This window comes from Myotis myotis, unplaced genomic scaffold, assembly GCF_014108235.1.
Source record: "Myotis myotis isolate mMyoMyo1 unplaced genomic scaffold, mMyoMyo1.p scaffold_m19_p_4, whole genome shotgun sequence".
Classification (NCBI taxonomy): domain Eukaryota; kingdom Metazoa; phylum Chordata; class Mammalia; order Chiroptera; family Vespertilionidae; genus Myotis; species Myotis myotis.
In genome coordinates this window covers 88,881,039-88,908,987 of record NW_023416346.1, presented here as the reverse complement: position 1 = coordinate 88,908,987, position 27,949 = coordinate 88,881,039, and the positions used below count along the sequence as shown (strand labels likewise).

At 41.7% G+C, this 27,949-nt stretch overlaps 1 protein-coding gene across 3 annotated transcripts; it reads right to left on the bottom strand.

Annotated features, from left to right (window-relative positions):
- Positions 1-8,184: 8,184 nt before the first annotated feature.
- On the bottom strand, positions 8,185-26,613 carry EDA2R (ectodysplasin A2 receptor). 3 transcript variants are annotated; one of them, XM_036305975.1, is made up of 6 exons: positions 26,523-26,613; positions 14,329-14,507; positions 13,706-13,791; positions 11,651-11,816; positions 8,719-8,775; positions 8,185-8,570 (listed from the first exon to the last, which is right to left on the bottom strand). In XM_036305975.1, exons 1-6 carry the CDS (start codon positions 26,607-26,609, stop codon positions 8,225-8,227), a joined length of 921 nt encoding a protein of 306 aa, XP_036161868.1. In that variant the 5' UTR covers positions 26,610-26,613; the 3' UTR covers positions 8,185-8,224. The 3 variants fall into 3 exon arrangements, with proteins under 3 accessions (XP_036161868.1, XP_036161869.1, XP_036161870.1); XM_036305976.1 differs by lacking the exon at positions 8,719-8,775; XM_036305977.1 differs by lacking the exon at positions 8,719-8,775 and having other exon boundaries at positions 8,185-8,547; positions 11,655-11,816.
- Between the last annotated feature and the right edge of the window lie 1,336 nt (positions 26,614-27,949).

The following is a 27,949-nucleotide window of genomic DNA, read 5'->3' as shown; positions in this document are numbered from 1 at the left end:
TATGCTATTGCTCTCTGGCCAGTGCCCAGATTTCCCATTGCTTCCCCTGTGATGCCGGGCCCCTATGAAGGGGGAGATCTTGTTTGGTATCACCAGCCAGGTCGTCCTCTGATTCTAGCCACAGTGCCATCTAGAGGAGACACAGTTGCTTGTATCTTGCCAGAAGGCCCTGATCTCCATATGATGGTCTCAGTTTCTCTTTTGTCTCTTCGACCAGGGTGAACTTGGCTAACAGCATAGTGTTGTGGGCACACACTTATGCTTGAGTACACAATGTCTCCCATTGTTGGGTGTACACAGAAATTCCCCCAGGATCAGCCGGAGGATTCCCATGGCACATCCACTCTGCTACTACTGCCAATTGGACATGGCTAGCTGACCAGGACTTCGGCAACGCCTCCTGGGACCCAGTGCACCAAGTTACAGAGACTCTGATCCAGCAGGACCACGGAAATACCCGCCCCTTTATTGGTTATACAGTGTGGAATGGTTGGGGGGTGGCTGTTAGGAGAGCAAGTAGAATTAAGAGAGCTTGCAGACAGGTGTGTGGAGCAGCAGCAATGCAGTAAGGATCACACTATTAGCTGGCTGCCTCCAGACTTGTGCCGTAATGTAGCTACTAATGTCGAGGTCCAGAAACCCTGGAATGGAAAGCATTATAATGGCACAAAGCTTGTAGATATGATAATGCAAGGATACTTATGGAAGGTATGGCTGGCCTTATCTTCTAACAAATTGGTCAGGTCGATATACCTGGGGAAGGCCCTATATCCCTGGGTAAATTCTTAAGACTTTAGGAAAGATTCCCCATAACTGGGGCTCAGTTTGCCACCAGTGGCATCATGTTAAACAGATTCCCTGATGGTTTTGCCCCTTAGTTGTGTTCCTTCCTATAGGAGAAACAAATAGGGTAGAATTAGAAGTGATAGTTTTAGCCAAGCATACAGCTAAAACTTTGAATCAGACCTCGCAAGCCCTTACTTTAATGATGGATGAAACCACGCAGATGCGTGGTACTGCAGAATAGAATGGCACTAGATTTGTTAACTGCTGCACCGGGGTGGGGGGCGGGGGCGGTAGGGACTTGTGCTGTCCTACGTGTAGAATGCTGTACATATATACCTAACAATCAAGAGAATATAACCAGTGCCCTGGAAGAGATAGACAAGGAAGTACAGGCTACACAAGCCCTGTCCCATGACCCCCTCCAAGCTTGGTGGGATGGACTGTCAGAAGCATGGCACTGGGTATTGGTGAATATTGCTATTAGAGCTGGAGTACTGCTTATATCATGCTGTAGTTTGTATTGCTGTTGTGGGCTCTGTGCCCAAGGTGCTAGCATATGGACTAGCACCCCCATAGTAACCATAGAAACCATCCAGTGTAAGGGGCGGAGTGTGGGACCCTGTCTAAGTATACACCAGATGATTCAAGGCCGCTCTAAGCATGAGCTAATCAGGGGCACTCAAGGTTAGATACTTTATGCTGGTGCAAGGTTGCCGCAAGTCTTACACTGCGCAGACACACCTTTCTGTAGTTATTGTTTGGCAAAGTGCCTTCTTTGTTTGAGCTTGTTTGAGCATATATATAAGCTGTCACTGATCAGCTTGCTATGGCTGCTTTTGTGTGGAATAAAGCATGTCCCATTTGCCTGCCTGTACATGCCTGTTTTTCCAATTTCCCTCACTGAGGAGGTTCAAGTCCCTGGCTGAAGAGCTAGCACCCTACATGCCCCCAGTTCCACTATTATAACTCTACCATCTTAACATAGTTGTTAGGGGAGGTCTTGAGCAATGGAGAAAGCTCTGTGCTAGGAATCAGGACACCTGGGCCAGACTGACCTCTGGCCTGACAAGCCATGTATCTAATCTGAGCTGGATTCCTCTTCTTTAAAAGGGATGTAGTAAACCTTGATTCCAGGGATTGTGTGTATGAAATGGACTATGTGTATAAGAGAACTTTTAAATTATAAAGTCTAGAGCAGGCAGTGAAAAGGGAAGGCTGACTGTGTCATTTTATCGTTATATTATTGTTATTATTACTGTGTTACAATCACTATTTTTTCCCATAGAGCAGCAGTATTAGACTTGGGCTTGAACCACTGCCAAGAACATTGTGATATTTGAACATCTAAGGCCTGCTCAAGTTGAATCATCTGTTTGGATACTAGTTTTTACCCTATCAGAAGGTGTATACATGACTAATTAAAACCAGTGAGATGAGAATAAACCCTTGGCTGACACATATTTGCTAATATATATGTGAGACCAGGGTGCTTGATGCAGACTTGTAATTCAGTTGTTTCTAATCCCCAGTCAAGTACAATGGGGCATTTCAACTTTCTCTTAGGGTGTTTTTAGCACCCTGATCAATGAGTTGCCCCAAGGATCCCTAATCAGCATTTATAGAGAAACTGTCCCCAAAGGTGCATTTAATATGATCATTAAAGCAGAGGTCTTGCTTAGAGAGCATTCCTTTTCCAGGGCCAGGACCTTGTGATGGCCCATGTACTTAATTAACCAATGGGTAACTTGTGGGAAAGGAACTAGCTATACAGGCTTCAGAAAATCAACCAAATAATAAAAAGAATACAGCCTCCATAAAGTTTATTTTTCCCTGGTATTGGGATGTATAGGTAGGAGCTAAAGCCAAAACACTTCAGAAATAAACAAATAGAAAGTGGTAGTGGAGAACTGGGATCCAATTAACATGTCAATATAAATAAGAAGTGGAGCTCCTTTCTTCACCCCACTCACTGCCCCTAAATGGATTACAAGGTATCTTTGGGGGACAGCGGAAAGGTAGTTTGCAGAAATCATGCCCTGGTGAGAAGGTCACCTTGGCTCAGAATTGTTCTGTAAGGTTCCAAGAGAGCAAAATCAGCCCTGTTCCCTGCTGGGGGTAGAGAGTTATAGCACTTCAAAGAAAGGGTTGACGTCCAGGAGATCCACAAGGAAGTTGATTGCCCTGCCCTATGCTGCAATGCAGGACCATTGCTCTTTAAGACCTTCTAGCTGACCCAGGGAGTACAGTGTGTCTACTCTAGACTCTAGAGCAGGGGTGGGCAAACTTTTTGACTTGAGGGCCACAATGGGTTCTTAAACTGGACCAGAGGGCCGGAACAAAAGCATGGATGGAGTGTTTGTGTGAACACAAAAAAAGCATGGATGGAGTGTTTGTTTGAATATAAATTCAAAGTAAACATCATTACATAAAAGGGTACGGTCTTTTTTTTCAACAGTTTTATTCATTTCAAATGGGCCGGATCCGGCCCGCGGGCCGTAGTTTGCCCACAGCTGCTCTAGAGGGACCTGAAAGAAGGCAGAGGAAACCTTATAGGTCATACAAGGTAAGAGATACAGGGAGAGAAAAAGCAAAAACAAAACAAAAAAACAGAAACCAAACCAAAACAAAACAAAAAACAAAGAAAGCATAGTCCTTTCCATCCCGCAGGTGACATGATGTGCTATCTTTTAATGGAAGACTTCCTCATCAACACTTAACTATGGGTCAGCTGCTTTTCCTGGCAGTGGGGATTAACTATCTAATCAATATCTTAAGTCTCTTTCCTATTTTTGTGTGCTCCTCAGTGATGTTTTGAGAGTTATTTAGGCAGTAAAGAAAAATAACCAGTGCCCTCCAACACCCCTGCCTATCCCTATGCCATACCAAGAGTAGTGTGTGCTCTACTCTTCCTTCCTAGTGTCTACTATCAGCTATGGAATCCATACTTTGCTCTAGGGGTGGGTATGTGGGGCAGGCTGCCTCTCCCAAATATGAACTGCTTTGCATAAGTTACTATTCATATCTGGACCTCAGTTTCCTGTTCTTTAAAATAGGCAAAATGTATGAATAAACTTTTTAAAAAATATATTTTATTGATTTTTTTACAGAGAGGAAGGGAGAGGGACAGAGAGTGAGAAACATCAATGAAAGAGAAACATCGATCAGCTGCCTCCTGCACACCCCCTACTGGGGATGTGCCTGCAACCAAGGTACATGCCCTTGACTGGAATTGAACCTAGGACCTTTCAGTCCGCAGGCCAATGCTCTATCCACTGAGCCAAACCGGTCAGGGCTGAATAAAGTTTTACAGACTATAAAGCACTCAAGTATTATAATTGAAAAATTTGCTTAAATAACAGCTGGGAGAGACTTTTAGAGAACGGATAATTTCCCCCTATGTACTTACAAATAAAGTTAAAGTCTCAAGTCTTCCTCAAACCAAGATCGGAGACTCTTAAATTGAATTGAGGAATGTAGGAGGGTAGGAGTCAAGTTGGATGAATGCTCCTACTGGCTCCAGCCTTTATCTTTTCTTTTCACACCCCAGGGGCAAAGAAGAGAGATAGACAAGTAGAAAGAGTATTATCTAACCTTGCAGCCCTTCTTTTTGACCTCTTGTGAGTCAGCGCTGAACAGAAAGTCTCTTAGCTTCCCACTGGGGTCAGATCTTGCAGAGAATGTACATCCAGGTTGACTGCAAGATGTGTGGGAGAGCTGGTGGGAAAGGGTAAGGATAGGCTTGGTATGATGGGAAAAGACATTACTTTATTCCAGTGGTTCTCAACCTTCCTAATGCTGTGACCCTTTAATACAGTTCCTCATGTTGTGGTGACCCCCAACCATGAAATTATTTTCGTTGCTACTTCATAACTGTAATTTTGCTACTGTTATGAATCATAATGTAAATAGCTGATATGCAGGATGTATTTTCATTGTTCGCGACCCACAGGTTGAGAACTGCTGCTTCACATTTAGGCATAACAACCTTATTTGTCTCCACCATCCTTCTTTCCAAAGAGAGTTGTTTTCTGGAACAGATATGCCAGAAAACCAAAATACTCCTACTCCAAAACACTGTCTTCTAGAAAAATAAAGATTTCAAGGTATCGGAGATCCCCCTAGCTTTGCTATTTACCCCTACATCACTAAGTAGTTAAGGCCAGTCATTTTTCATCTTTCACCTGTAAACTGGGAATTGTAACCCTTGCCTTGCCCACCTTATTGTCAGTGTAAAGATCTAATGAGATGATGGTTGTGAAGGTACATTGCAAACTGTAAAGTGCAGCATCCATATACATCTAGTAAATTGCAGTCTTCCCATCCCACGATAACAATCCCCTCTCTCCAGTGATGTTTTCTTACAAATTAAGTCACATCCAGCATTCTGGACTATATAGGCTGCTCCCAAACAACGGAGATGGTTGCTTCATTCAATTGAACACATTTTCCTTCCAAATATGATCCACTGTGAGGGAGTGGGCATCAGTCCAATAACCCATTATGGACATAAGGTTGACTTAAAAAAAACAATCCATGGTGCCTGCATCTGAGCCCTGAAGTTCTCTATGAAATAAGTCATAGGAAAAGAGTTCCATTATTCTTAGAAGCATGTAAAACTGGTGATGAGGGATTTGAAATTGATTGTTTTTCTCTAAACCAAGAAAACATTAATGGTCTTTTTAAAAAATTCCTCAGTTGAGGATATTTTTTGCATTGCTTTCTAGAGAAAATAGAAGGGAGAGGGGGAGGGGGAAGAGAGAAATATCTATGAGAGAGACACATCCATTGGTTGCCTCCCACACATGCCTCAAGTGGAGCCGGGGATTGAACCTGAAACCCAGGTATGTGCCCTTAACTGGGAATTGAACCTATGACCATTTGGTGTGCAGGCTGACACTCCAACTACTTGACCACATCAGCCAGGGCACCCTACGATCAGGCCTCATTGAGAGGCTTAGGTTCTCAGTGTCCCCCCCTAGATCTCAGGAACTTCACTGTAACCCCCCAAATTAAAGCTCTGAGCTCTGAATTTGGCCCAGGGAATCAAGAAACTCAACCTTAACCTTTAAAAGACCAGTCACCAGGAAGGAACAAAAGAAGCAAGAGTTGAAGATAAGAAAAAATAAAAGGAGCTACTATTTTAAAGATCAAAAAGACACTTAGTTGAGTTAACTCCCCACTAAAGAAGAGTAGATACCTATATATGGGATGGAAGACTCTGGCAAATGGGCTAACTCCAAAGCTGTCACAGTAACAGAAATCTAGAAGATGAATGGGGAATCAAAATGCCAGGCCTCTCCCAAGATACATGTAGGGGTGTGTGTGTGTGTGTGTGTGTGTGTGTGTGTGTGTGTGTGTGTGTGTGTGTGTTAGGGAGAGGGTCAGTGCAGAGGATCTAAAAGGGGAAGGATCTGATTTTTGTCCATAAAGTGCTAGGTAGATGTATCAATAGAGTACCGAGAGGCCATTCCTTCAGGTCCACCTGATCAAAGATGTACTCAGTAAAACTCTACATCATTATTTCTCAACACCTTCCCTCTTCTCTATAATCCAGCTGAGCTAGGGACATGTTTGGTAGGCCCATGGCTGTGGAATCCAGCTCTCCAGTCTAGCTAGAATAGTTAAGCAAGAAATGCTGTAGATCAGTCTTGGGAAAATGGTGAAGAATCAATTCTCTGGTAGGAGGGGATAAGATATACCCCATCTGTAGAGTAGTAGCTGTTGAGGACACCACATTCCAGGCCCTGCTGCTGTGGTATAGAAATAAGGCAGGAGCGTCCAGGGAGAATGACTGGGCAAGGCTGCCAGGAGCCCAAGAGACCTAGGGAAGGAGCAGAGCAAGTTAGAAAACTGTGGGTGCAATCTTGCTAGCTTCCTCCCCAAATAAAAACTATCTAGCATGGTTTAGGCCAATAGTTTAAGCTTTAATAACAGAAATATGTCACCTACCTGGGAGATGATAGTCTATTCTACACTGGTGAGACCATTCCTTTTGAAACTGGGTTCAGCTCTAAGTTGCACATACTTTAGAGGAACCCAAAGTAGTACTTTCCAGAGAGGAGATGCTATCTCCAGACTTTATCAGGGCTATCACAAGGCAGAGAAAGCAAATGAGTTCTGTGCAGTCCAAGGAACAGAACCAGGACCCAATGGCTGTTACTACAGGAGACAGAAAGCTTTTCTTCCTGTTGAGTTCAAATCCACCAATCATAGTTGCAATACACATTGAGCAGTGAGTGGTACTCTTACTGACACTGCAAATATGAGAGTAAGGATGACAAAGAAACTTGGTGGAATATTATAAAAGGGACTCATGCATGTATTGGAGGACTTGAAGGATAGGTTGGACTTGACTGTTTTGATAGTAGTTTTGGCATTCATCCACATATCGTTCACATTTTCTCAGGTAGGATGTAGGGAGGAGCATGTAATTGAAGGACCTGGACAATATCTTAGGTGGAATGGGTAGTGAAAGGTAGCTGGTTAGTTGAAAAGTAGGAATATACCAACCATCCTGCCTCACACTGCCTCATGCTCCTTAAGCCTTTGAGAAAGCAACATTGTCTATGGAATAGTTGCATTGATAGAGTTGGAAAAGCTCTGTATTGTAGCCCCAAAACAGGGCTTGAGCTTAGTTCTGCAACAGATTTGCTCTATGATTGATTTTGAGCAAATCACTTTCCCTTTCTGTGTCTCAGTCCCTGCTTCTATAAAATAAGGCTAACAAACCCCAACCTGCTTACAATAAAGGGATGTTTTAAATATGAGTTTAGTGTATATGAATGACTGTGTAGATTGTGGCTGGGAGTGGGGAAAGGAAAGAAAAACTAACATAGTTTAAACATCTCTAATGCATCAAATACTATAAAAGGCACTTGCACATGCATTTCTCATTCAACACTCACAGAAGATATGAGGTGACTGATCTAAATTTTACAGATTAAGGACCTGCAGCTCAGAGAGGTAAAGAGATTTATACAGGTTCACATAGCTATTAATGGATGTAGGTAGATTTGAAATATAGGGCTCCCAGATGTCAGGCCTGTATATTTTTCTACTGTGTCATGGTTCTTGTTTACATGGAGGGAGATCACTGAATCACTATTAGATAGTGGGATCTAAGAATCCTTGCAACAAGCAAGAATAAAGAGATAGGTGTCACATCAACCTAGTCAGTTCCTTGAAGGCCCAGAAATGTGATATCTGATTTGCTCAAATGATTAGTATTATCACTGTTGCTCTAACATCCATCAGTGATCCTAGCTTGCTGTTCCTCTACTGCTAGCCCTACTAAACAATAGTATTCAAGAGGATAATTCTTCTGGGGTGGTCCCAAACTTCTGGTCTTTCTTCCCCATCTTTTCAGCTCACCTCAGTAGAGAGTTAAGGGCTGGGAACTTCAAGAGGCACATTGAGTTCCAGCCTCTCTCCAGAGCTTTCAGCTGTGTCCCCTTGCCAAGGTCTCAGCTCCAGTATAGGAGACAGAGCTGGAAAACTTTTGCAGGTCCAGCTCTGTGCATTCGATGGGAGTGTGGACCCAGTGGGAGTGTCTTTCTGAGGCGCAGGAGGCCATGGTAAAAGATTCCTGGGTGGGGAAGCCACGAGTTGAGCTGCGGTCATCATCCAGGATGGGGTTAAATGGCTGGGTCTCAAAGATGCTTTCACTCAGTGGGGACTCAGGATTGGTCTCTTGGCCAGGTGGCATAGGGAAGAGAGATTCCTCCTCCGCTGCCTCGTCAGCCTCAAACTGCAGCGAACCTCCTGTAACCCGAAGCAGAAAGCCACTGGGTCACCCAAAGGCAGGAGCTCCTTTCAGAAGGCACCTGGTCCTGAATACAAGATAAAAAAGGGTCTGGGAGCTAGCACTCTCCTTCCTCTTCCTGGGGACCAGATCACCTAACACCAGTCTGAGGTGACATTTGAGAAACATACTTAAATTGGGGTATCATATTGAGGCTACCTGGTAGTGAAGCAGGGTAAATTATAATACTATAGTGAGTGAAATAAGTCAGTCAGAAAAAGACAAATATTGCAAGATCTCACTTATTTGTGGAATCTAATGAACAAAATAAACAGATCAACAAAATAGATCCAGAGGCATGGAATGACTGACATATCTCAGAGGGAAGGGGGGGGGGTCAAGAAGAGATAAACTAAATAATTCATATACATTGCCCATGGACACCGACAATAGTGTGGTGAAGGGATAGAGGAGTAGGGGCTTGGTGGAGGGGGAAAGAGGGGGAGAAGGGGGATGTCTACAATACTGTCAACAATAAAAAAATATATATTTGATAAAAGACTCATTTATCCAGAGAAAAAGTAAACTTTTGTGGGAAGCAGGGTTTTGACACCCAACACCATGATCTTCACCTTCTGGTGTTATGCCTGTGTGTATGTTATATGGCAAAGGCACTTAAGATAGCATTAAGGACATGGGCCTTAAAATAGGGACATTACCCTGGATTACCCAAGTGGACCAAAAATAATCACATGTATCCTTAAAAGTAGAAGAGGGAGCCAGAAGAAACAGAAAGAATATCAGAAAGATGAGTCATCCAAAGAACTCAACTCGTCATTGCTAGTTTTGAAAATGGAACAGGGTCATAAGCCAGAGAATGTGGGTGACCTCTAGAAACTTGGAATGACTCTCAGCTGACAGTCAACATATAAATGGGACCTCAGCCTTATAAATTCAAGGAACGGAATTCTTCCATCTTCCTGAATGATCAAGGAAATGCAGTCTCCTCTGGAGCTTCCAGAAAGGAACACAGTCCTCCCTACACCTTTATTTCAGTCTTGTGAGATTCTAAGCAGAGATTCAACTGAGCCTGCAAAACTTCTGATCTATGGAAATAGAGAGATAATAAATGGGTATCATTTTAAGCCATCAAATTTGTGGTAATTTGTTATGTCAGTGATGGAAAAGTAATATATCCTTCATACCTAAGTCTGATTTGACATCAGATTACAAACTGTGAGCTTACATGTATTTTCTTGACCTTCACATTGTGGTTGTGATTTTACTTTTTATTAGAACTCATTGTCAGAGCTTAAAAATATTTCATTAAAAAAATCCAGATATTTTGCTCTTTTGAAAAATCCAGGAGATCTTGAAATATTGAATATCCCCACATGGTAACAAATAACTGGATCTGAGTAGTAAATTCCCCTTTAGACAGGAGATGAATTCTTCAGTTTGCCACAGTCACTACTACTCTCTGCTGCACCTTATATTGGATCTAATTCACATGTTAATCTCACCTATACAACCACAGTATGCTTGTAAGTCAGTGACTCCTGATAAGCACCCATCCCAATGGAAAAATTGTCTAATCCTCTTTTCCATATGGAGACCCTAAGGGAGCTGCCTGCCCTCAGTTCTTCACAGAAGGGAACTACATTATGTTGAGGACAGAGAAAAAGCATAAAAAAGTTACCTATTCCTTCTCTCAGAGTCAAGAAAAGGGAGACAGGCAGATCTCAGGTGGTGCCTCATCTTTCTGGGCTCTGTGGCCCAAATGCTTCATTGTCTATGTTTTGTGCCCAAGGACTGGGCAACAGCTCCTATTTGAGAAACTAACCTCCAAAGTCAAATACAGGATGGTCTACCCTGAATCACAATTTCCAATGAGTAGAAGAGAGAGAAATAGAGTTTAATAAGGGTTATAAATCGACAACAGTGTTCCTCTTGTGTCCCTGAAGCCCATAAATGCTAGATTAATCTCAATTTAAGCCAGGGGTACAGCAAAACACATCTGTTAGGCTTTTTGAAGATCATATGACAGGCTCTAGAGTCAAAGTGACCAAGGTAGGTCTATATAAGAGGGATCTTCTCATACAAATAGAGAGAGGTAAAAGTTGTATTGCTTTGGGCCCTGCATCCAATTGACTAAAGAGGAGTCTTAAGGACCCCAATATCCTGTAAATCTTACTAAATCAACAGCAGTTTGCAGATAGCATTAAGAACATTCAGTAGCCTGTGTTCCTGTTTTAGTATCTCTCCATAGCTTTCAGTTCCCTTGATGACACATAAACTGTACTTAGCCTCAGTACCCTTGGCTGGAGTTTTAATACCCTGCCTGGTCCTGGCCAGCCATCATCCTACATCCCCTATCTTTGCCCTCAGTGATCTGGACATTCTTTCTCCATTTTTTGGCTAATGGTTGAAGTTGTAATGAAAAAACATCACAATGTTACCACTGATTTAAATATGACCTTCCATTTACAATTTCATATGGCTATCTCCTATGGGCTGCCAGATCTTTTTGGATATCATTATTGTCTGGGGCAAAAACCTCTAGATTTGCCAACTCCTCTGTACTCTGAGCTCTCAGCTACCAACATTTGGGTTATAACTATACTAATAACAGTTATCTGAGACTTCACCCACTCTTATTACAGTCATATCTCAAATCCAGCCAGCTTCCCTTCATTCCTGACATGTTCCCGAGTCTATACCTCTTAGTAGAAATGAAAAATTGTAAAATAACTTAAAAAACCAAGTTATCTAATTCTACCTGTCATTTTAAAGATTAGGGAGAAAGAGGCCTAAAGAAGTTAGATGACCTGACTATAGTTATACAGTGATTCAGATGTAGACTTAGAATCTAGGTCTGAAGAATTTATTTTAATGCTTTTCCCATGCTGTTTTGTTCCTTTATGAAGCTCTGTATCTTAATGAAGCAGGTCCTGTGAATGCTCAGGGTTGGTCTCAGTCATCTCTGAAGTCCCGTGCTTTCTACTGCCAGCCGCCGATAGTCTACCTCTGGGGTTGTCCAGCACAGTATGTAAGGTCTACTACCTCCCAGTCCCAGTTCCTGGTGATCATGACCTTGATTCATGTAATACCAAGCAGCTACACTTACCATTCTGGCGATGTCTGTTGAAGAACTGCTTGCAGTAGAGGAAGAAGAGCCCCAGGAATGCCAGAGTAAACACCATGAGCACACTGCTCACCAGTACAAGTGTGGCCTCCTGAGGGGGCACTGTGGGTACATTTGCCTTCACTAAGCTCAACCGGAAGGCACCTGTGAGACAAGAAATTAGGGGAAGTCAATCAGTGTAGGCAGTCAACAGTCACCCTAACACTGGGCCTGGACTTCCTCAGGCCATCCATCTCTCCCTAAGGCCTTTCCCTTTTAGGGCTGATAAGCTGGTTTTACTCTTTTGTGGATTAGGCAAAAATGTAAAGAATAAAGCAGAGATATTAGCATATACTACTAATATGGTATAAATTAGTACAAATATTTGAAGATGTACATAACCTACAGTCTTTCTATGTCACCTCTAGTTATATAACCTAGGAAAATGGAAACAAAGTGTTCATCCATGGGCACAAGATAAATAAATCATGATATAATCCTATGATATAATATTATATAGCATTTAAAATAACATACATGTATGGATTCATATAAATAATCCAGAGGAGAAAACAAATCAGAGAAAGAAAGTGTGTAACTTGATGTCATTTATATAAAACATTATAAAATATAAATAACAGCATATATTGTTGATAAATATGTATATACTAGAGGCCTGGTGCACAAAATTTGTGCACTCGGGGAGGGGGGTCCCTCAGCCTGGGCTGTGCCCTCTTGCAGTCCTAGAGCCCCGTGATCAATCACCCCAAGGAGGGAAGCCCTGCCCACCCACCTCAGTGCCATAGGCTGGGTAGCCTGGGCTTCCCTCTGCAGGGCGTCTATGGAGCGATGGTAGGAACCCCAACCAATCGCATCACACCTGCCTTGGCTGGCCTGGCACCAGTGCATGTCATAGCTGGTCGTTCAGACAGTTGTTCTGCTGTTTAACTGTTCAATCAATTTGCATATTATGCTTTTATTATTATAGATGTTACAAAAGAATATAAGTATTAAAACATGGGTAGAGAAATTGGAGCATCATAGTGTTCACCAATTATTCACATGCTTCCCTGCATTTCCCATTCACTCTTATACTAAGGCCATCAGAGTACTTCTGGCCAATGGATGTGTGTCACTTGCAGACTGAAGTAATTAAAAGCAAGTATGCCTTCTCAATCTCTTTTCATGTCTCATTAACCTGGAAGTCACATGATGTAGATGATATAGTCACAAGATGGAGGAGGCCTTTGCATAGTGAAAAACAAACTTTTGTTGTATTAAGTCACTCAGATTGTGGAGTTTGTTACTGTAGCATAGCCTACCAGCAAGATACATACAATTTCATGATAGTGGTTGCCTCTGGGGAAGTTAGTAGATAATAGAACTCAGAGAGGATGAAAAAGGGAATTCCATTAAACCTGTGAAGTCCTCATTCTTTTAAAAATATCTGAAGTAAAAATGCAAAATGTCAAGATTTATGGATGTTGGGTTACTGAGCATTTTATATTTTCTGCATTTTAAATATTTCTACATATTTGAACTATTTTATTATTTAAAAAGTCATAAATAATTTAAAAAGAATACATGAGTAGATATATGGATGGTAGATATATGAAAATGATAGGCAGATGGACAGATAAATTGATGGTGATATAAGCATAGACTAGATCCTAGTACTTCATTTAGCCTTTACTAGTCCTAAGCACTAGGGACTATTATAAACCTCATATCATCATCATCCACAAGTATACACATGTTATAATTTATAAGCTACTTTCTAAATCCATTATTTCATTAGATATAGATAGCCATCCAATAAAATATGAAAAATGACTGTCCTAACATATTTTTTTTCAGATGAGGGTCAACAAATTTCAATGATTTGCAGAGGGTTACAAATATAATACATTGGAAAACCAGGATTCAAATCTGATTCCCTTGTCAATCTAAACTATAGGAAGAAGTATGATGGGGCAGTAGAAGTCTTTACTACCCTGGCTTACTGCTACCCAATGGGTTGGGGAAGGAAAAAGAGAAGAGAACTGGATACAAACATTGAACCTCAGAGGTGGGGGTCTGCTTCGTGCATGGGATGCACTCTCGGTCCTGCAGGCCTCCAATGCGTGTCTTTTGGTAGAACCTGTGGTCAGAGCAAGAAAGAGTTTCAAGGTGATCAAACAATCAATGCCCTTGGATTTGTCCTTCCTGAGACCATAGGCAGCTTTTAAGAGTCTTGCGATCCTGAAAGCCAGGACCCACCATCACCCCTCATGAATTATCTGTCTCTATGTCTTATTCAGACTCAGAGTCCCAGATACTCCACTTTTCCCTCCAATTCACCACACCCTATAGCCATAAAGGGAATTAATATCACAAGAGAGGAGAGCACTGCTTTCACACCAACTGCTTCCTAATTTCTTTTATGTCTACAGTGAGATTTACCTTGAATGTTGGGTCTGAGCTAAGCATGCCAGCATAATAAAGTTGTTAAATACTCATCTGTGGCTGACCATGTGATAGGCACTTTATAGTGGGATCTTGGCAAGACACTGTTTTGCATTAGTGGGCGCTTACACTTGTCATGAAATGGACAGTTAGACTACTTTATCTAGGCTCTGAGAAAACTCCAAGGGCTGGAGAAGGCCCAGAACGACTTCACTTCATAGAGCAGGCTCACCTTGGAAGACAGTCCCCACAGACAGCATTAGAGGTAGCTGTGCAATTGTCCTTTTGGACACGATTGATGACAGCACAGGTGATGCAAATATGACATCTATGATGGCCCCAGCTACTTTTGTATCTGCGTGGAGGGCAGGCTGTGCAGTATGCATCTCCACCCTCTCCATAACCACAATCCTGCAGAGAAATGGGAGTCACTAACATTGCTGTACAGGAACTTGGATAGAGGATCAGCTATGGGACAAGTGGGTATTGTACAGAGTTTACAAACTGCAAGTTGCAACCCATTACCAAGTCATGAAATCAGTTTACTAGGTTACAAACAGCACTAAAATTTTGTAATAAGGCAAAATAAAATAATGATATAAAGTACCACAGTGCATAGCATACACTAAAGCTAGGTACTTATATCAGTCATCATAGGCTATGTCATGCTATGGCAAAAAGCAAACTCCAAATTTCAGTGTCTTTAAAAGAAACACACCACAAAAGTTTATTTTTCACTCACACTATTTGCCTACCAGAAGTTTCCTGGGGGCTCTGCTTTACATTATTCTCATTGGGTCACCTGGGTGACAGAGGTTTCATCTTTGTGCTGCCATGATTGGAGCATCAGGGAAAAGAGAACATGGTTCTTCCCATGTCATGTTGCTCACATATCCTTGACCACACATATCACCTGATTATTAGTAACTATGAAAGTAAAATAAAGTGAAATTCTACAATATTCTAGAAAGCAAGGAGCTGAAGAGATTTGACAAATAGCTGTATTCACTATCTACCTCAGTATTGCTTTGTAAAATTTTACAGATAAAATCTATATAAGTATGTGTTGGCTTGTGATGAAAAATTTATTACTCTTGGCAATGGTAAAAAAATGTCTGAATGCCAATGGTATAGAGGAGAGATGAGTAATCCAGCTGGCTTTTGGCTGAGGTCTGGTATTGACTCACTGTGACTCTGGCTGACCCTTCTCAATTTTGGGGAGTCATAGGAAATTCAAATAGATGGTCTATAAATGTTTTTCTAGCTATGACATTTTAACCTAGGAACAAGGTTCCAGCCTGATATGCCATATCTCTTTCTCAAAGACACAATTCTAATTATCAATGGATATGAACTATGTGGTAGTTCTGGCAGAAACTGGCTTGTTCACCACTGCAGTTAGATAAGCCATGTGCCTAGTTTTTAGCCAATGGATTAAAATGACGTGTGTCTCTCCCAGGCCTGCTCCCCAAATGCTTGATACTTAATATATCCTTCATTTTCTTTATACTTTGATTTTCTGGTACATAGGGATATACAGGGAGATGGTGAAATCGATATATTAAAAATGACAGGATGCCAAGACAATGGAAGAAGCAGCAGCTCCAAGCTTTCATTCCTTCACAGAAACATAGAAAAGCAAGCAGAAACTGTCAGAATCAATGTTGTCATAACTCTTGGAAACAGTCAAAGGTTTATATAATGAAACAAATGCTGAATCAAGAAAAAGGCAACTTATAAATGATAGGAATTTTTTGTGCCATTTTTACTTTCCCTTACCACAGCCCTCTCCACAGAGTATTAACAGTCCTAAGGTGGAGGCAGTCTTTACGTGGAATCAGCCTATGTTCCTAGTGTGAGAAATTTATTCCTAGTTTCCAAGTGAGTTCAGCAAAGCTTATTCACAAAGTATTGTGTATGTCTGCTCCAATGTGTCTGGTGGCCACCTGAAGGACTGAGACATGGCGATCACCTCTATTTCACTCAATTCAGAATGCAGACTGATAAAGGGTGGGCATTTGTTTAAAAAAAGTCAAAAAGCAAACTAACAAACCACAGATGCCTGGGGTAACAAATAATGAGTGAACACACACAATAGACTGCCTAATCATATGAGCTAAAACTAGGGAAGATTCTTTAGGAAATTAAGAAAGTACCCATATATATGGGGTGATTTAGAAAGGCACATGCATGCCTAAGGCAAGACACATGCGTAGAAAAGACCAGAGAAGACCCAAAGTTTACACACTGTTAAGGGCTTCTGGCAAAACACTCGAGCATCTTTAATTATGTTGGCTGAAACTCAGAGCGCAGGCAGAGCCATGCCCTGGGGGTGGAACTAATCAAGAGATTGGAACACCACTCAGTTTGACCTTCCCGCCCAGTGTTAAGGGGGTGGATCTCATGATGTCGCCAGGAACTCAAGGGTCACCCAGATGTGATGTAACTTCCTGTTATTCGAGTATAAATAAATCTGCTTGCGGTGCTGATGCTCTCTGTGTCTGTCCCTCCATCAGAGGGCAGTCGCCACACCCAGGCCCAGCTTTCACTCTATTTCTGTCTCAGTCTTATGTTTTTTCATTGTTCCTTAAACCTCGTCGCGTTCTATTCAAGATTTCATGAACCCCCATGTTCTCTCTTTCGGCGCTGGTCTCTGGAAGAGAGAAACCCCCTCCAATAACACACTGGACTAATCCATAGGGTAAGTGCAAGTTTGACTAAGTGTTGAAGGAGTGCTTCAGCACAGAGCCAATCTCCAAAAACTGGGAATTGTGTGTGTGTGTGTGTGTGTGTGTGTGTGTGTGTGTGTTTACGTTGTTGATGTTGTTTAATTTTTTAACTCTTGACACTCATGAAATCTATGTCAAAATATTAGCTGAACATAATCTAAAGGAACAGAGACTTCAGTGACTACATATGGCAGTCTGCAAAAATACTTTGAAAAACACCTCAGCAATAGACTACTATATTAACAAATAACAGTTTTTTAAAAGAGTATTGTGCTAAGGAAAATAAGCCAGTAACAGAAAGACAAATAACATATGATTTCACTTATATGTGGAATCTAATGAATAAACAAACAGACAAAATAAAAAAAGACTTATAGATAAAAAGAACAGACTGACAGCTTACAGAGGGGAAGGGGGTTGGGTATTGGGTAAAAAAGGTGAAGAGATTAAGCAAAAAAAAATATTCATAGACACAGACAACAGTATGATGATTACCGAAGGAAAGGGCGGTGGGGAGAGATAATAACAAAATAGCAGAAATTGGTTTTAACATATCAATAATTACCTTAAATATAAATGGTTTATGTACACCAATTAAAAGTAGAGATTTGCATATTGGGTAAAAATAGTCACAGATTGTCTTCAATAATAATTACTTAAATGAATAGATGAATCATTTCTTAAAAATAAAAAGAAACAAATTACCATAAAATATTATATTGAGAATCCTCTTTCCTAATTAGGAGGTAAAGTAAATTCTTCCAAATAATCAAAGCCCCAAAAATTCTTTAGCTAGTAACTGGTTTTATAACCAGAAAAACATTGATCTTTTTTATTAATTTTACTAAGCTAACACAATTATGATACACATTTTGATGTTTGTAGTGCAATACGAGCATTTATTTATTATAAGTAAAATATTAATTTATAAAACATAATAGGGTATTTAAACCAAAATTACAATCAATAATGTTTTCTTGGGAATGTAAGATATTTTAATTTTTGTAATATGATAATGTATGTCATCAAATTAATATGTCAAATGGAAAATATATGAAATAGTCAAAAGATGATAAAATGAAACAAAATTCAAAACAATTTGATTTTTAAATTTTTATACTTTATATAAATTATTTTTAAAATGCTCTTTATTGTGCTACATGCTTGTCTACTCAGCTGCCTTATATGAGTCAAGAATGAACTATAAAAAATGAGTAAAACAGAAAAGCAATCAATAAGGAACAATTCATAAAATTGGAAATGCAAATAGACAAATAAATACAACAATGTTTTGATTTTTCTCTAGCAAAGAATGAAAAAAAAATTCATAAAGTTCTTATAAATTAGTAATGTAATGTTACAAAGGGAGGCATAAAATTAATAGATGACAAAAACATGCATTATTCATGTGTGATTAAGCATTTGAAATTTAAGAATTCCATGCACTGTTGAAAATAAATGTCATTTCAATGAAAATTAGTAAAAAATAAGAAGTGTTGGCCCTGGCTGAGTATCTCAGTTGGTTAGAGTGTCATCCCAATACACCAAGGTTGTGGGTTCAATCCCTGGTCAGGCCACATACAATCATCAGAGTATGAATGCATAAACAAGTGGAACAACAAATCTCTCTCTCTCTTTTTCTCCCTCTCTCTCATCCTCTCTCTCTAAAATAAAAAAATAAAAAATGTTATCTGCTAATATATTTCAAGAATCTTAAAGCTGTATGCATTACATAGCTTGGTAATTATACTTCTAGAAATATGTCCTGAGAAAATAATTTTGATTTTTCTGCAAATAATTATTTGCATTGATGTTTACTATTCATATGAATGCACTTTCAGATTCTGTTAGCTGCTTATTCAATATTCACTATTCATTTTTTTCTCCCTTACTAACAGAACATTGATTTCATTCTGGGTGACAAGGTGACCAGCCAAAAAATTGGTTCTTCATTGGTCTTAGTCAATCATGGCAATCCCATTTCTATTTGTCAGGTACTCATTTACTAGCTTCAATTGCAGTATAAAGATACTTAAAGCATGCAGTTCTGATCCATAAGATATAAGTGGAAATCTCTGGGAGTTCTAGGGAAAATCCTTCTTCCCTAATAAAAGTCAAGCTACTTTTCCCCTGAACTTTCTTCCTGACTTTGACTGTAGTGTGAATATGTGATGTTTTGGGTTGTGGCAACCAAGAGGCCACAAGCATGAGGACAAAACAGCAAGGTGCCCAAGATGAAGGATAAAAACAACCTTTACAAAGTTGTTGATCTGCCCAACTAACCACAAAGCTCTCTGCCTCCAAACTTCATTAAATAAATAAATGTGCTATGGTTCAAGCTGTTAAATTTTATGTTACTTTTAACTTAGTACATCCAAATTGAGTCAGTGATGAACTAATTTGCCCACAGGAAAGCTGGGACTCAAATCCAGGTGTATCTGGCTTATTTTTACTGAACCATTCTGACTTTGAGAACGTCACTTATCCTCTGTCTTTGAATCTTAGTTTCCTCATCTAAAACCTATGAGGTTGATAATGCCATCTTGGTGAGTCTGAGAGCCAAATGAGATGATGCACATGAGAGATCATTACAAGGTATAGACTGCCAAATAAGTATAAGCTATCTACACTAATAAAAGACAAAGATGCTAATTGACCATACCTTTGTTATGCCTCAAGCCACACCCACCAGAGCAACTATATGCAAATTAACCCAACCAAGATGGGCAGCCATGGAGCTGGAGCACACAGGAGGCTTGGTTGCCCGGGTGATGGAGGAAGCCAAGCTTTCCGCCTGCCCTGAGCTGGCTGTGGCCTCCGCTCATGGCAACAAAGTTTCAATTATAGAAGGCAAATAAATCACAGGTACCTGCTTCCAGCCAGCCTCCACTGGGAGCTTGGGTGTCTAGGGGCCGTGACCAGCCTGCAAACAGCCATCAGCCCCTCACCCAGGCTGGCCAGGCACCCCAGTGGGGACCCTCACCCTGATCTGGGACACCCTTCAGGGCAAACCAGCTGGCCCCCACCCATGCACCAGGCCTCTATCCTATATAATAAAAGGCTAATATGCAAACTAACCCTAACAGCAGAATGACTGGGAATGACTGGTCACTATGACACACACTGACCACCAGGGGGCAGACACTCAATGCAGGAGCTGCCCCCTGGTGGTCAGTGTGCTTCCACAGGGGGAGCTCTGCTCAGCCACAAGCCAGGCTGACGGCTGCCAGTACAGCGGTGGTGGTGGGAACCTCTCCCACCTCCTCAGCAGCACTAAGGATGTCAGACTGCAGCTTAGGCCTGCTCCTCACTGGCAAGTGGACATCCCCTGAGGGCTCCTGCGCTGCCAGAGGTATGTCTGACTGCCAGCTTAGATCCAATCCCCCTGGGAGCAGGCCTAAGCCAGCAAGTGGTCATCCCCCAAGGGGTCCCAGACTGCAAGAAGGCACAGGCCAGGCTGAGGGACCCCCCTGAGTTCACAAATTTTTGTGCACTGTGCCTCTAGTCTATCTATATAAAAGCCTAAGCAAGCATCGCAACTGAATGGACGACTGAACAGTCTGAGTGGGGTGACCAGGCTGGCAGGGGGGTTAGTGAGGGATGACCAAATGACCAAGCAGCAGGCTGTGTGGGGTGACCAGGCTGGCAGGGGAGGCAGTTGGGGGCAACCAGGCCGGCGGGAATGGGGGGAGTTGGTGCGATCGGGCCGGCAGGCAGAGGCAGTTAGGGGTAATCAGGCTGGAAGGGGGGCAGTTAGGAGCGAACAGGCAGGTGAGCGGTTAGGAGCCAGCGGTCCAGGATTGTGAGAGGGATGTCCAACTGCTGGTTTAAGCCCAATCCCTGTGATCAGGCCTAAACTGGAAGTCAGACATCCCCCGAGGGGTCCCAGATTGGAGAGGGTGCAGGCTGGGCTGAGGGGACCCTCCCCTCATGTACAAATTTTGTGCACCGGGCCTCTAGTTTATATATAAAGCTTTTTCCAGAGCACAATATTGCAATTCATTCACTTTCTCTGAGCTTTCTAGTGGTGAAGAAAAAAGAATGGTACCAGAACGTTGCTTAGACAAATGTACATTTAATCATGGGCAATTTTTTGAGTTTGATAAGCAGTTTGACAGAAACACTTATTTTTCTCCCTTGGGGAAGTTCAGATAGCTTTACAGGTAAAAGCCATGTACATGACAGAAACATTTGTAAGAGATATTTTTTGGGGAGTGACATAATTTTTATCATAAAGATCAATGTGAGCCCTAGCCTGTTGGGCTCGGTGGATAGAGCATCGGCCTGTGGACTGAAGGGTCACTGGTTCGATTCCAGTCAAGGGCACATGCCCGGATTGTGGGCTTGATCTTCCAGTAGGGGGCGTTCAGGATGCAGCTGATCAATGATTCTCTCTCATCATTGATGTTTCTATCTCTCTCTCCCTCTCCCTCTCCCTTCCTCTCTGAAATCAATAAAACTATGTTAAAAAAGAGATCAATGTGATATTTTAAATAGATTTTGTAGGAGATTAAAGATGGCTGAGAAAAAGGTGGAAGTTACATTCATCTCCTCCCAGAACCAAAGTGGAATTACAACTAAAATATAGAAAAAGCCACATGAAAAACCAACTGAAGAGTAGCCAGACAGAAGTTTTATAACTAAGGATTTACAGAAGCCACATAGAGACTAGTAGGAAGCGTGGAGATGTGAAAATGGTTGGCCCCACACTCATGGGGGGGGGGGTGAGATTCTGGAGGGATATCTCAGCTGCAAAGGCTCCCCCTTAGGAGCATGGGATCTCAACTCTGCAACAGGCTCCCTTGCCCAGAGCACCAGAACAAGGAAGACTAGCCCACATAACATCTGGCTGTGAAAATCAGCAAAAATTTTGTCAACCAGGGAGACAGGAGTCTGCTAGAAAACCAGGCATCCTCTTAAAGGTCCACAGCACAAAATCTCATTCACAGCCACTCACCCTGGGCTTCAGCAGAAAGAGGGTGGCTTGGAGCAGAATAGAGTCCTCTGAGGAAAGACTGAGTTGTATGGCTCTGGGAAGAGCTGAAGGGACAGCCACCAGGGTCTCTGTGCTTTCTTTTCACATTCCAAAGACACCATATTTCTTTGGTGGAACACTCCCCTACATTGGGCATCACCCTCAGGGAATGCAATAGCCCCACCCTCTGGACTCCTAGAGCTTACACTCTGTAAAACAGTTAGCTGTTTGGATCCAAGATGTAGAGTTCAGAAGGACTCAGTGGATATCAGAGACAGATTTGTGTGGCACTGGGATGGAGATCATTTGCCTCCCCTTCCCGTAAGCCTTCCCAGAACAGTCTCCCCATGGGAGATCCACTAGCCCCACTCTCCTGACTGCAGCATCCCTACCCTGGAGAGGTAGGGTTGTCAAGGAGGTCCAGAGGCAGACTGAATTGTGTGGCTCTAAAATGGGGGCATTTTCCCACTCGTGTTCCCCACCTGTGCAGAACCATCCCTTCATACAAATATTGTTCTGTTTAGGCTTGATGAATGCTGCTGGCCTCACCCTAACAACTCCCTGAGACACTAGCCCACCACAAAGGTCCGCAGGCATCTGGTGGGTGGTGGCAGGCCTTGGTGTACCCTGGAACTTTTGCTGGTTGGACTCAAACCTATAACTGGAACTGAGTTTGAATCTGTATCAGTCTGGTGAACACCACTCACTTTTACCTGGTGAGTCACTGAGAACCAATTTCACACAATTCCAGAGATTTTTTTCATTGACTGACTTAAAAGGCAGCTGGCAGGCAAAGGCAAGTGAAGGTGGAACAGAGGGTGCCTTGAACATTTTTAAAACTTACCACTAGGTTTGGTGATGGTGAAATCCATCCTTGGTGTGCACCTTGGCCTCTCCTATGTACAAACAGGCCCAGTAGAGGCTGCAACAAACTGTGGATCACTTTGTAGCACCAAACATCTCAAGGCCAGTCACAAGTAGTGTCTGACACTGGTCTATATTACAGTCTCTCCTAAGAGGCCCCAGAAACAACACACCCAGTGACAGGTTTCAGATCACATAAGAGCAGGACCCAATTAGCTCCACAAGTAGCACCTCCAAGGGGAGATCTAAGCAGGAACCAGACCCTGCTAGTGCCAATTGCACTTCATGTGGTCACCACATGCACAATAGCTCATATGCTCTGGCCAAGGATAGTTCTCACAGACAGGCAGCCTGAGGGTTGACTCCACTCACAGAGGAGCCAACAACAATCAAGACTCAACTACAATAATAGGGATCATATAACCTGCCGGAAGCCGGTCCATCCTTGCTGCAGGGAAAAAACATCTGCACAGCATATGTTTCAAGGGACCTGGAGTATATGGCATACTGTTCTTAATATGTTTGCTCCCTTTCTTGGCGCTATGTGTTTTAAGCAAGGTCACCTCTCCGAGAAATGTTTCCCCAGGTAGGGATTTTTCCCTGAAGTTAGGGAGGGAATAAAACCCCTTAACTAAGTGCCAGGCAGGTAGTTAATCACTTTATTTTTTTAATTAATTCTTTATTGTTCAGATCATTACATTTGTTCCTCTTTTTCCCCCCATAACTCCCCTCCACCCAGTTCCCACCCCACCCTCTGCCCTCACTCCCCACCCACTGTCCTCATCCATAGGTGTACGATTTTTGTCCAGTTTCTTCCTGCATCCTCCACACCCCTTTTCCCCCCAAGAATAGTCAGTCTATTCCCTTTCTATGTCCCTGATTCTATTATAATCACCAGTTCATTCTGTTTATCAGATTATTTATTCACTTGATTCTTAGATTCACTTGTTGATAGATGCATATTTGTTGTTCATAATTTGTATCTGTACCTTTTTCTTCTTCTTCCTCTTCTTAAAGGATACCTTTCAGCATTTCATATAATACTGGTTTGGTGGTGAACTCCTTTAGCTTTTTCTTATCTGTGAAGCTCTTTATCTGACCTTCAATTCTGAATGATAGCTTTGCTGGATAAAGTAATCTTGGTTGTAGGTTCTTGGTATTCATCACTTTGAAGATTTCTTGGAACTCCCTTCTGGCCTGCAAAGTTTCTGTTGAGAAATCAGCTGATAGTCGTATGGGTACTCACTTGTAGGTAACTGACTTTCTTTCTCTTGCTGCTTTTAAGATTCTCTCTTTGTCTTTTGCTCTTGGCATTTTAATTATGATGCGTCTTGGTGTGGTCCTCTTTGGATTCCTTTTGTTTGGGGTTCTCTGTGCTTCCTGGACTTGTAAGTCTATTTCTTTCACCAGGTAGGGGAAGTTTTCTGTCATTATTTCTTCAAATAGGTTTTGAATATCTTGCTCTCTCTCTTCTTCTGGCACCCCTATAATTCAGATGTTGGTATGCTTGAAGTTGTCCCAACGTCTCCTTACATTATTTTCATATTTTTGGATTCTTTTTTCATTTTGCTTTTCCGGTTGGGTGTTTTTTGCTTCTTCGTATTTCAAATCTTTGACTTGATTCTTGCGATCCTCTGGTCTGCTGTTGGGAGTCTGTATAATATTCTTTATTTCAGTCAGTGTATGCTTAATTTCTAGTTGGTCCTTTATCACCACGTCGAGGGTCTCACTAGATTTCTTGAGGGACTCATTGAGTTTATTGGTGGTTTCTAGAAAATTCTTGAAAAAGCTTATAAATGTGGTTTTGAACTCTATATCCTGTAGTTTGCTTTCCTCCATTTCTGTCATTTGTGTCCCGTTCCTTTGTCTCGGCATTTTTTATGCTTCGCTGTGTTGATAGAGTGGCTTTCTGTGCTAAGTGTCCTATTGGGCCCAGTGGCTCAGCCTCTCCAATTACCTGAGGTGGACATTCTTAGTGCACCCCCTTGTGGGCTTTGTGCACAGTCTTGTTGTAGTTAAGCTTTGATTGTTGTAGGTAACACTGGGAGGAATTGACCTCCAGGCCAATTGGCTGTGAGAGTCAGCTGTGTCTACGGTGGGAGAACTTCTGTGCTGAAGACACCCTTATGAGGCTAGACTTGCTTCAGTGTGGCTTTGGTGCTCACTGAGTCTGCCCCCTGAGTGTGTCCCTTATGGATCTGAGTTGTAATTAGATGGTCCCACTCTGACCACTGGGTACACTGGCTCTTGGATCTAAGGAGGTGCTAATCTAGCCTCTGCCTGAGGATACCCAGCAGAAGCCAGCTGTAAAGCAATGCAAGTTGCCCTGGGGCCTTGGGGCAGCTGCAGGTTGTTAAGTAATTTTCAGATTACAAAGGGCCGGACCTTTCATATGCAAAAGCCTCCATGCATGGTGTGGGCGGGGCGGGGTCCCAGGGGATTAACAGGGCAGGCAGGGCGAGCAGTATGACTGCTCTCAGTCCTGCCCTCAGAGGCCTCGGCAATCGCTGTGATTGCCTCTGAGAGAAAGCTGCCCTCGAGTTCCTACTGATGCCAGACAGTCCTGTTTCTCCCGTATGAGTCTGGATCCCCAGAGACTCACCCAGAACTGGTGCTCAGAGCCTGAGACTCCCTCCCAATTGAAAAAGACAATCGTGTCCTCAGCTGCCAGCCCTCTTCACATGCACCTCCGCACCTTTGTATTTTACTTCCGCTCCGCACCTCCTCTGAGTCTTGGTATGCTTTTCTCTTTCCTTCTAGTTGTAGAATTTCCACTCATCCAGCCTTCCTGTGGTTCTGGATGATGTCTGTTCTGTCTTTTAGTTGTATTTTTGAAGTGGTTGTGCGAGGCAGCAATCTCCAGTGTTTACCTATGATGCCATCTTGGTTTCTCCTCAACAGGTAGTTAATCACTTTAACTACAAACAATCATGCTTAAGCTACATAATCTTTACTCCCTGGAATGGAGATAAGAAATGCCCTAACCTTTGGAATAGAAATTGATAGGATTAAAATCAACTGGTATAAATACAGATGTAATAAGACAATAAAACACAGAACTTGGCTGGAGATCCTGGCTAGAGATCCTGGCTAGGCTGCTGATCAACTGAACTCTGTTTCCATGTCATTCCTTCTTTGCTGACTCCGTCCACACTTTTGGGAACCCCTGGACCTACTGGGGCTGGACCCCAACAATAACCCACACTTGAGACATTCCTAGATAATCTTGCTTGGGTGATAAGGGAGCTTGTGCTACTGGTACCCACAGGACACCTTGCATAAAGCCACCACACGAAGACTGGTAGACATAGCATATATACATAATACACAGAAACAAATAGAAAAAGGTAGCCAAAAAAGGAAACAAAGAAACATGTCCCAAATAAACAAACAGGAGAAATCCCCAGATAAAAATAATTAAATGAGATAGAGGCTAGCAATTTACCAGATACAGAGTTCAAAGCAATGGTTATAAGGATGCTCAGGAAACTTGGACTTAAACAAAGAGATACTAAGTATAAAAGAAGACATAAAAACAAAAAAGAACCAGTCATAAATGAATACAAGATCTGAGATGAAGGATACACTAGAATGAATCAATAGTAAGTTAGATGGAGCCAAGGATCAAGCCAGTGATTTGGAAGACAAGGTAGCAGAAAACAACCCCTTCTGACCCTCACCTTGGCAGGTTGACTTCTTGTTGGAGCTATAACAGCTATTGTTATAATCTTTGGATTCCGTATTTTGCCCATTGAACTGTATTAAGCACGTGTGGGGCTCTCCCAATTTTGGACCCTCTCAATTGCCAGACTGTTTCTAAGATGTAACAGAAGAAATATTCTGACCACTAGGACTTACCTTGGAGAGCTCTTGTCCAGGGCCACACAGTTGGCAAGTGACACACCGTCCCCATTGGTCCCAATATTCATTTTCTTGGCAATCCATGGTGGGAGGGCTGTGGGAATAGAACATAAAAAAACTAGGGAACTAGTAGAAATAGATTGTAAGTTAAGTAGTAGCTTCTATGTCACTTGATTCATGTGCCCTCTTAATCTTATTTATTTATTTATTTTTAAAATTTCTGTGTACTCTTAAACTTGTCTCAGACTTGGAGATAGAGTTGGGGGAAGCCTGACTAAAACAGCTAATGCAGGATTCCAAGATGATGGCTGATTAAGTGGAAGCTACACTGACATTTTCTGAGGACCAAACTGTAGTTACAACTAAAATATAGTAAAACCATCCTGAATAACCAACTGAAGACTAGCTGAGGAGAATCCTTATAAACAATGACATAAAGAGTAGACCACATAGAGATTGACTCATCAAGAAGTAAAGAGAGGGAACCTAAATAAATAAAATTAGGGAAGAGAGAAGTGAAGCAGCAACTGACACCACATAAATACAAAGGATTGTAAGAAAATATTACAAACAACTATATCCCAACAAATTGAACAAACTGTACAAAAGGATAAATTCCTAGAAGCATACAATCTTCCAAAACTGACTCAGGAAGAATCAGAACATCTGAATGAATCAATAACAACTAATGAAATTGAAGCAGTGATAAAAAACCAAACAAACAACAACAAACAAACAAACAACAATAACAAAAAACCTCCCAGGATACAAAAGTCTTGGACCTGACAGGTTAACAAGGGTTTTTTTAACAAACATTCAAAGAAGTAGTAACACCTATCCTCTTCAAAATATTGCAAAAAATTCAAGAGAAAGTAAGACTTCCAAGTTCTTTTTATGAGGCCAGCTTTATCCTAATTCCAAAACCAGAAAAACTACAATGAAAGAAAATTACTGGCAAAATTTCCCAGATGAACATACATGCCAAAATCTAAAACAAATTATCAGCAAATCAGACCCGAAATATATTAAAAAGATTATCCATTATGACCAAACAAAATTTATTTTGGTGACGCAAGCCTGCGCAATATTCGCCAACCAATAAATATGGTACATCACATAAACAAACTGAAAGATAAAAGTCATAATATGATCATATCAATAGAAGCAGAAAAAGCATTTGACAGAATCCAGCACACATTTTTTATAACAACTCTCAGCAAAGTGGATATAGAGCAATCACACAAATAAAGGACATATACCACAAAACTACAGCTAATATTACTCAATTGGCAAAACCTAAAGGCATTTCCCTTAAGAACAGAAACAAGACAGGGATGCCCTCTTTCACCACTCTTATTCATCATAGTACTAGAAATCTTAGCCACAGCAATCAGATAAGAAGAAAAAATAAAATCCATTCAAAT

Coding starts and splice junctions, on each gene's coding strand:
- EDA2R (XM_036305975.1), bottom strand. CDS start 26,609: ATGGATTGCCAAGAAAATGAATATTGGGACCAATGGGGACGGTGTGTC. Junction 11,817..13,705: donor CCCCACCTCTGAGGTTCAAT/GTTTGTATCCAG, acceptor CTTGTCTCACAG/GTGCCTTCCGGTTGAGCTTA. Junction 8,776..11,650: donor AGACATCGCCAGAATGGTAA/GTGTAGCTGCTT, acceptor CACTCACTATAG/TATTATAATTTACCCTGCTT.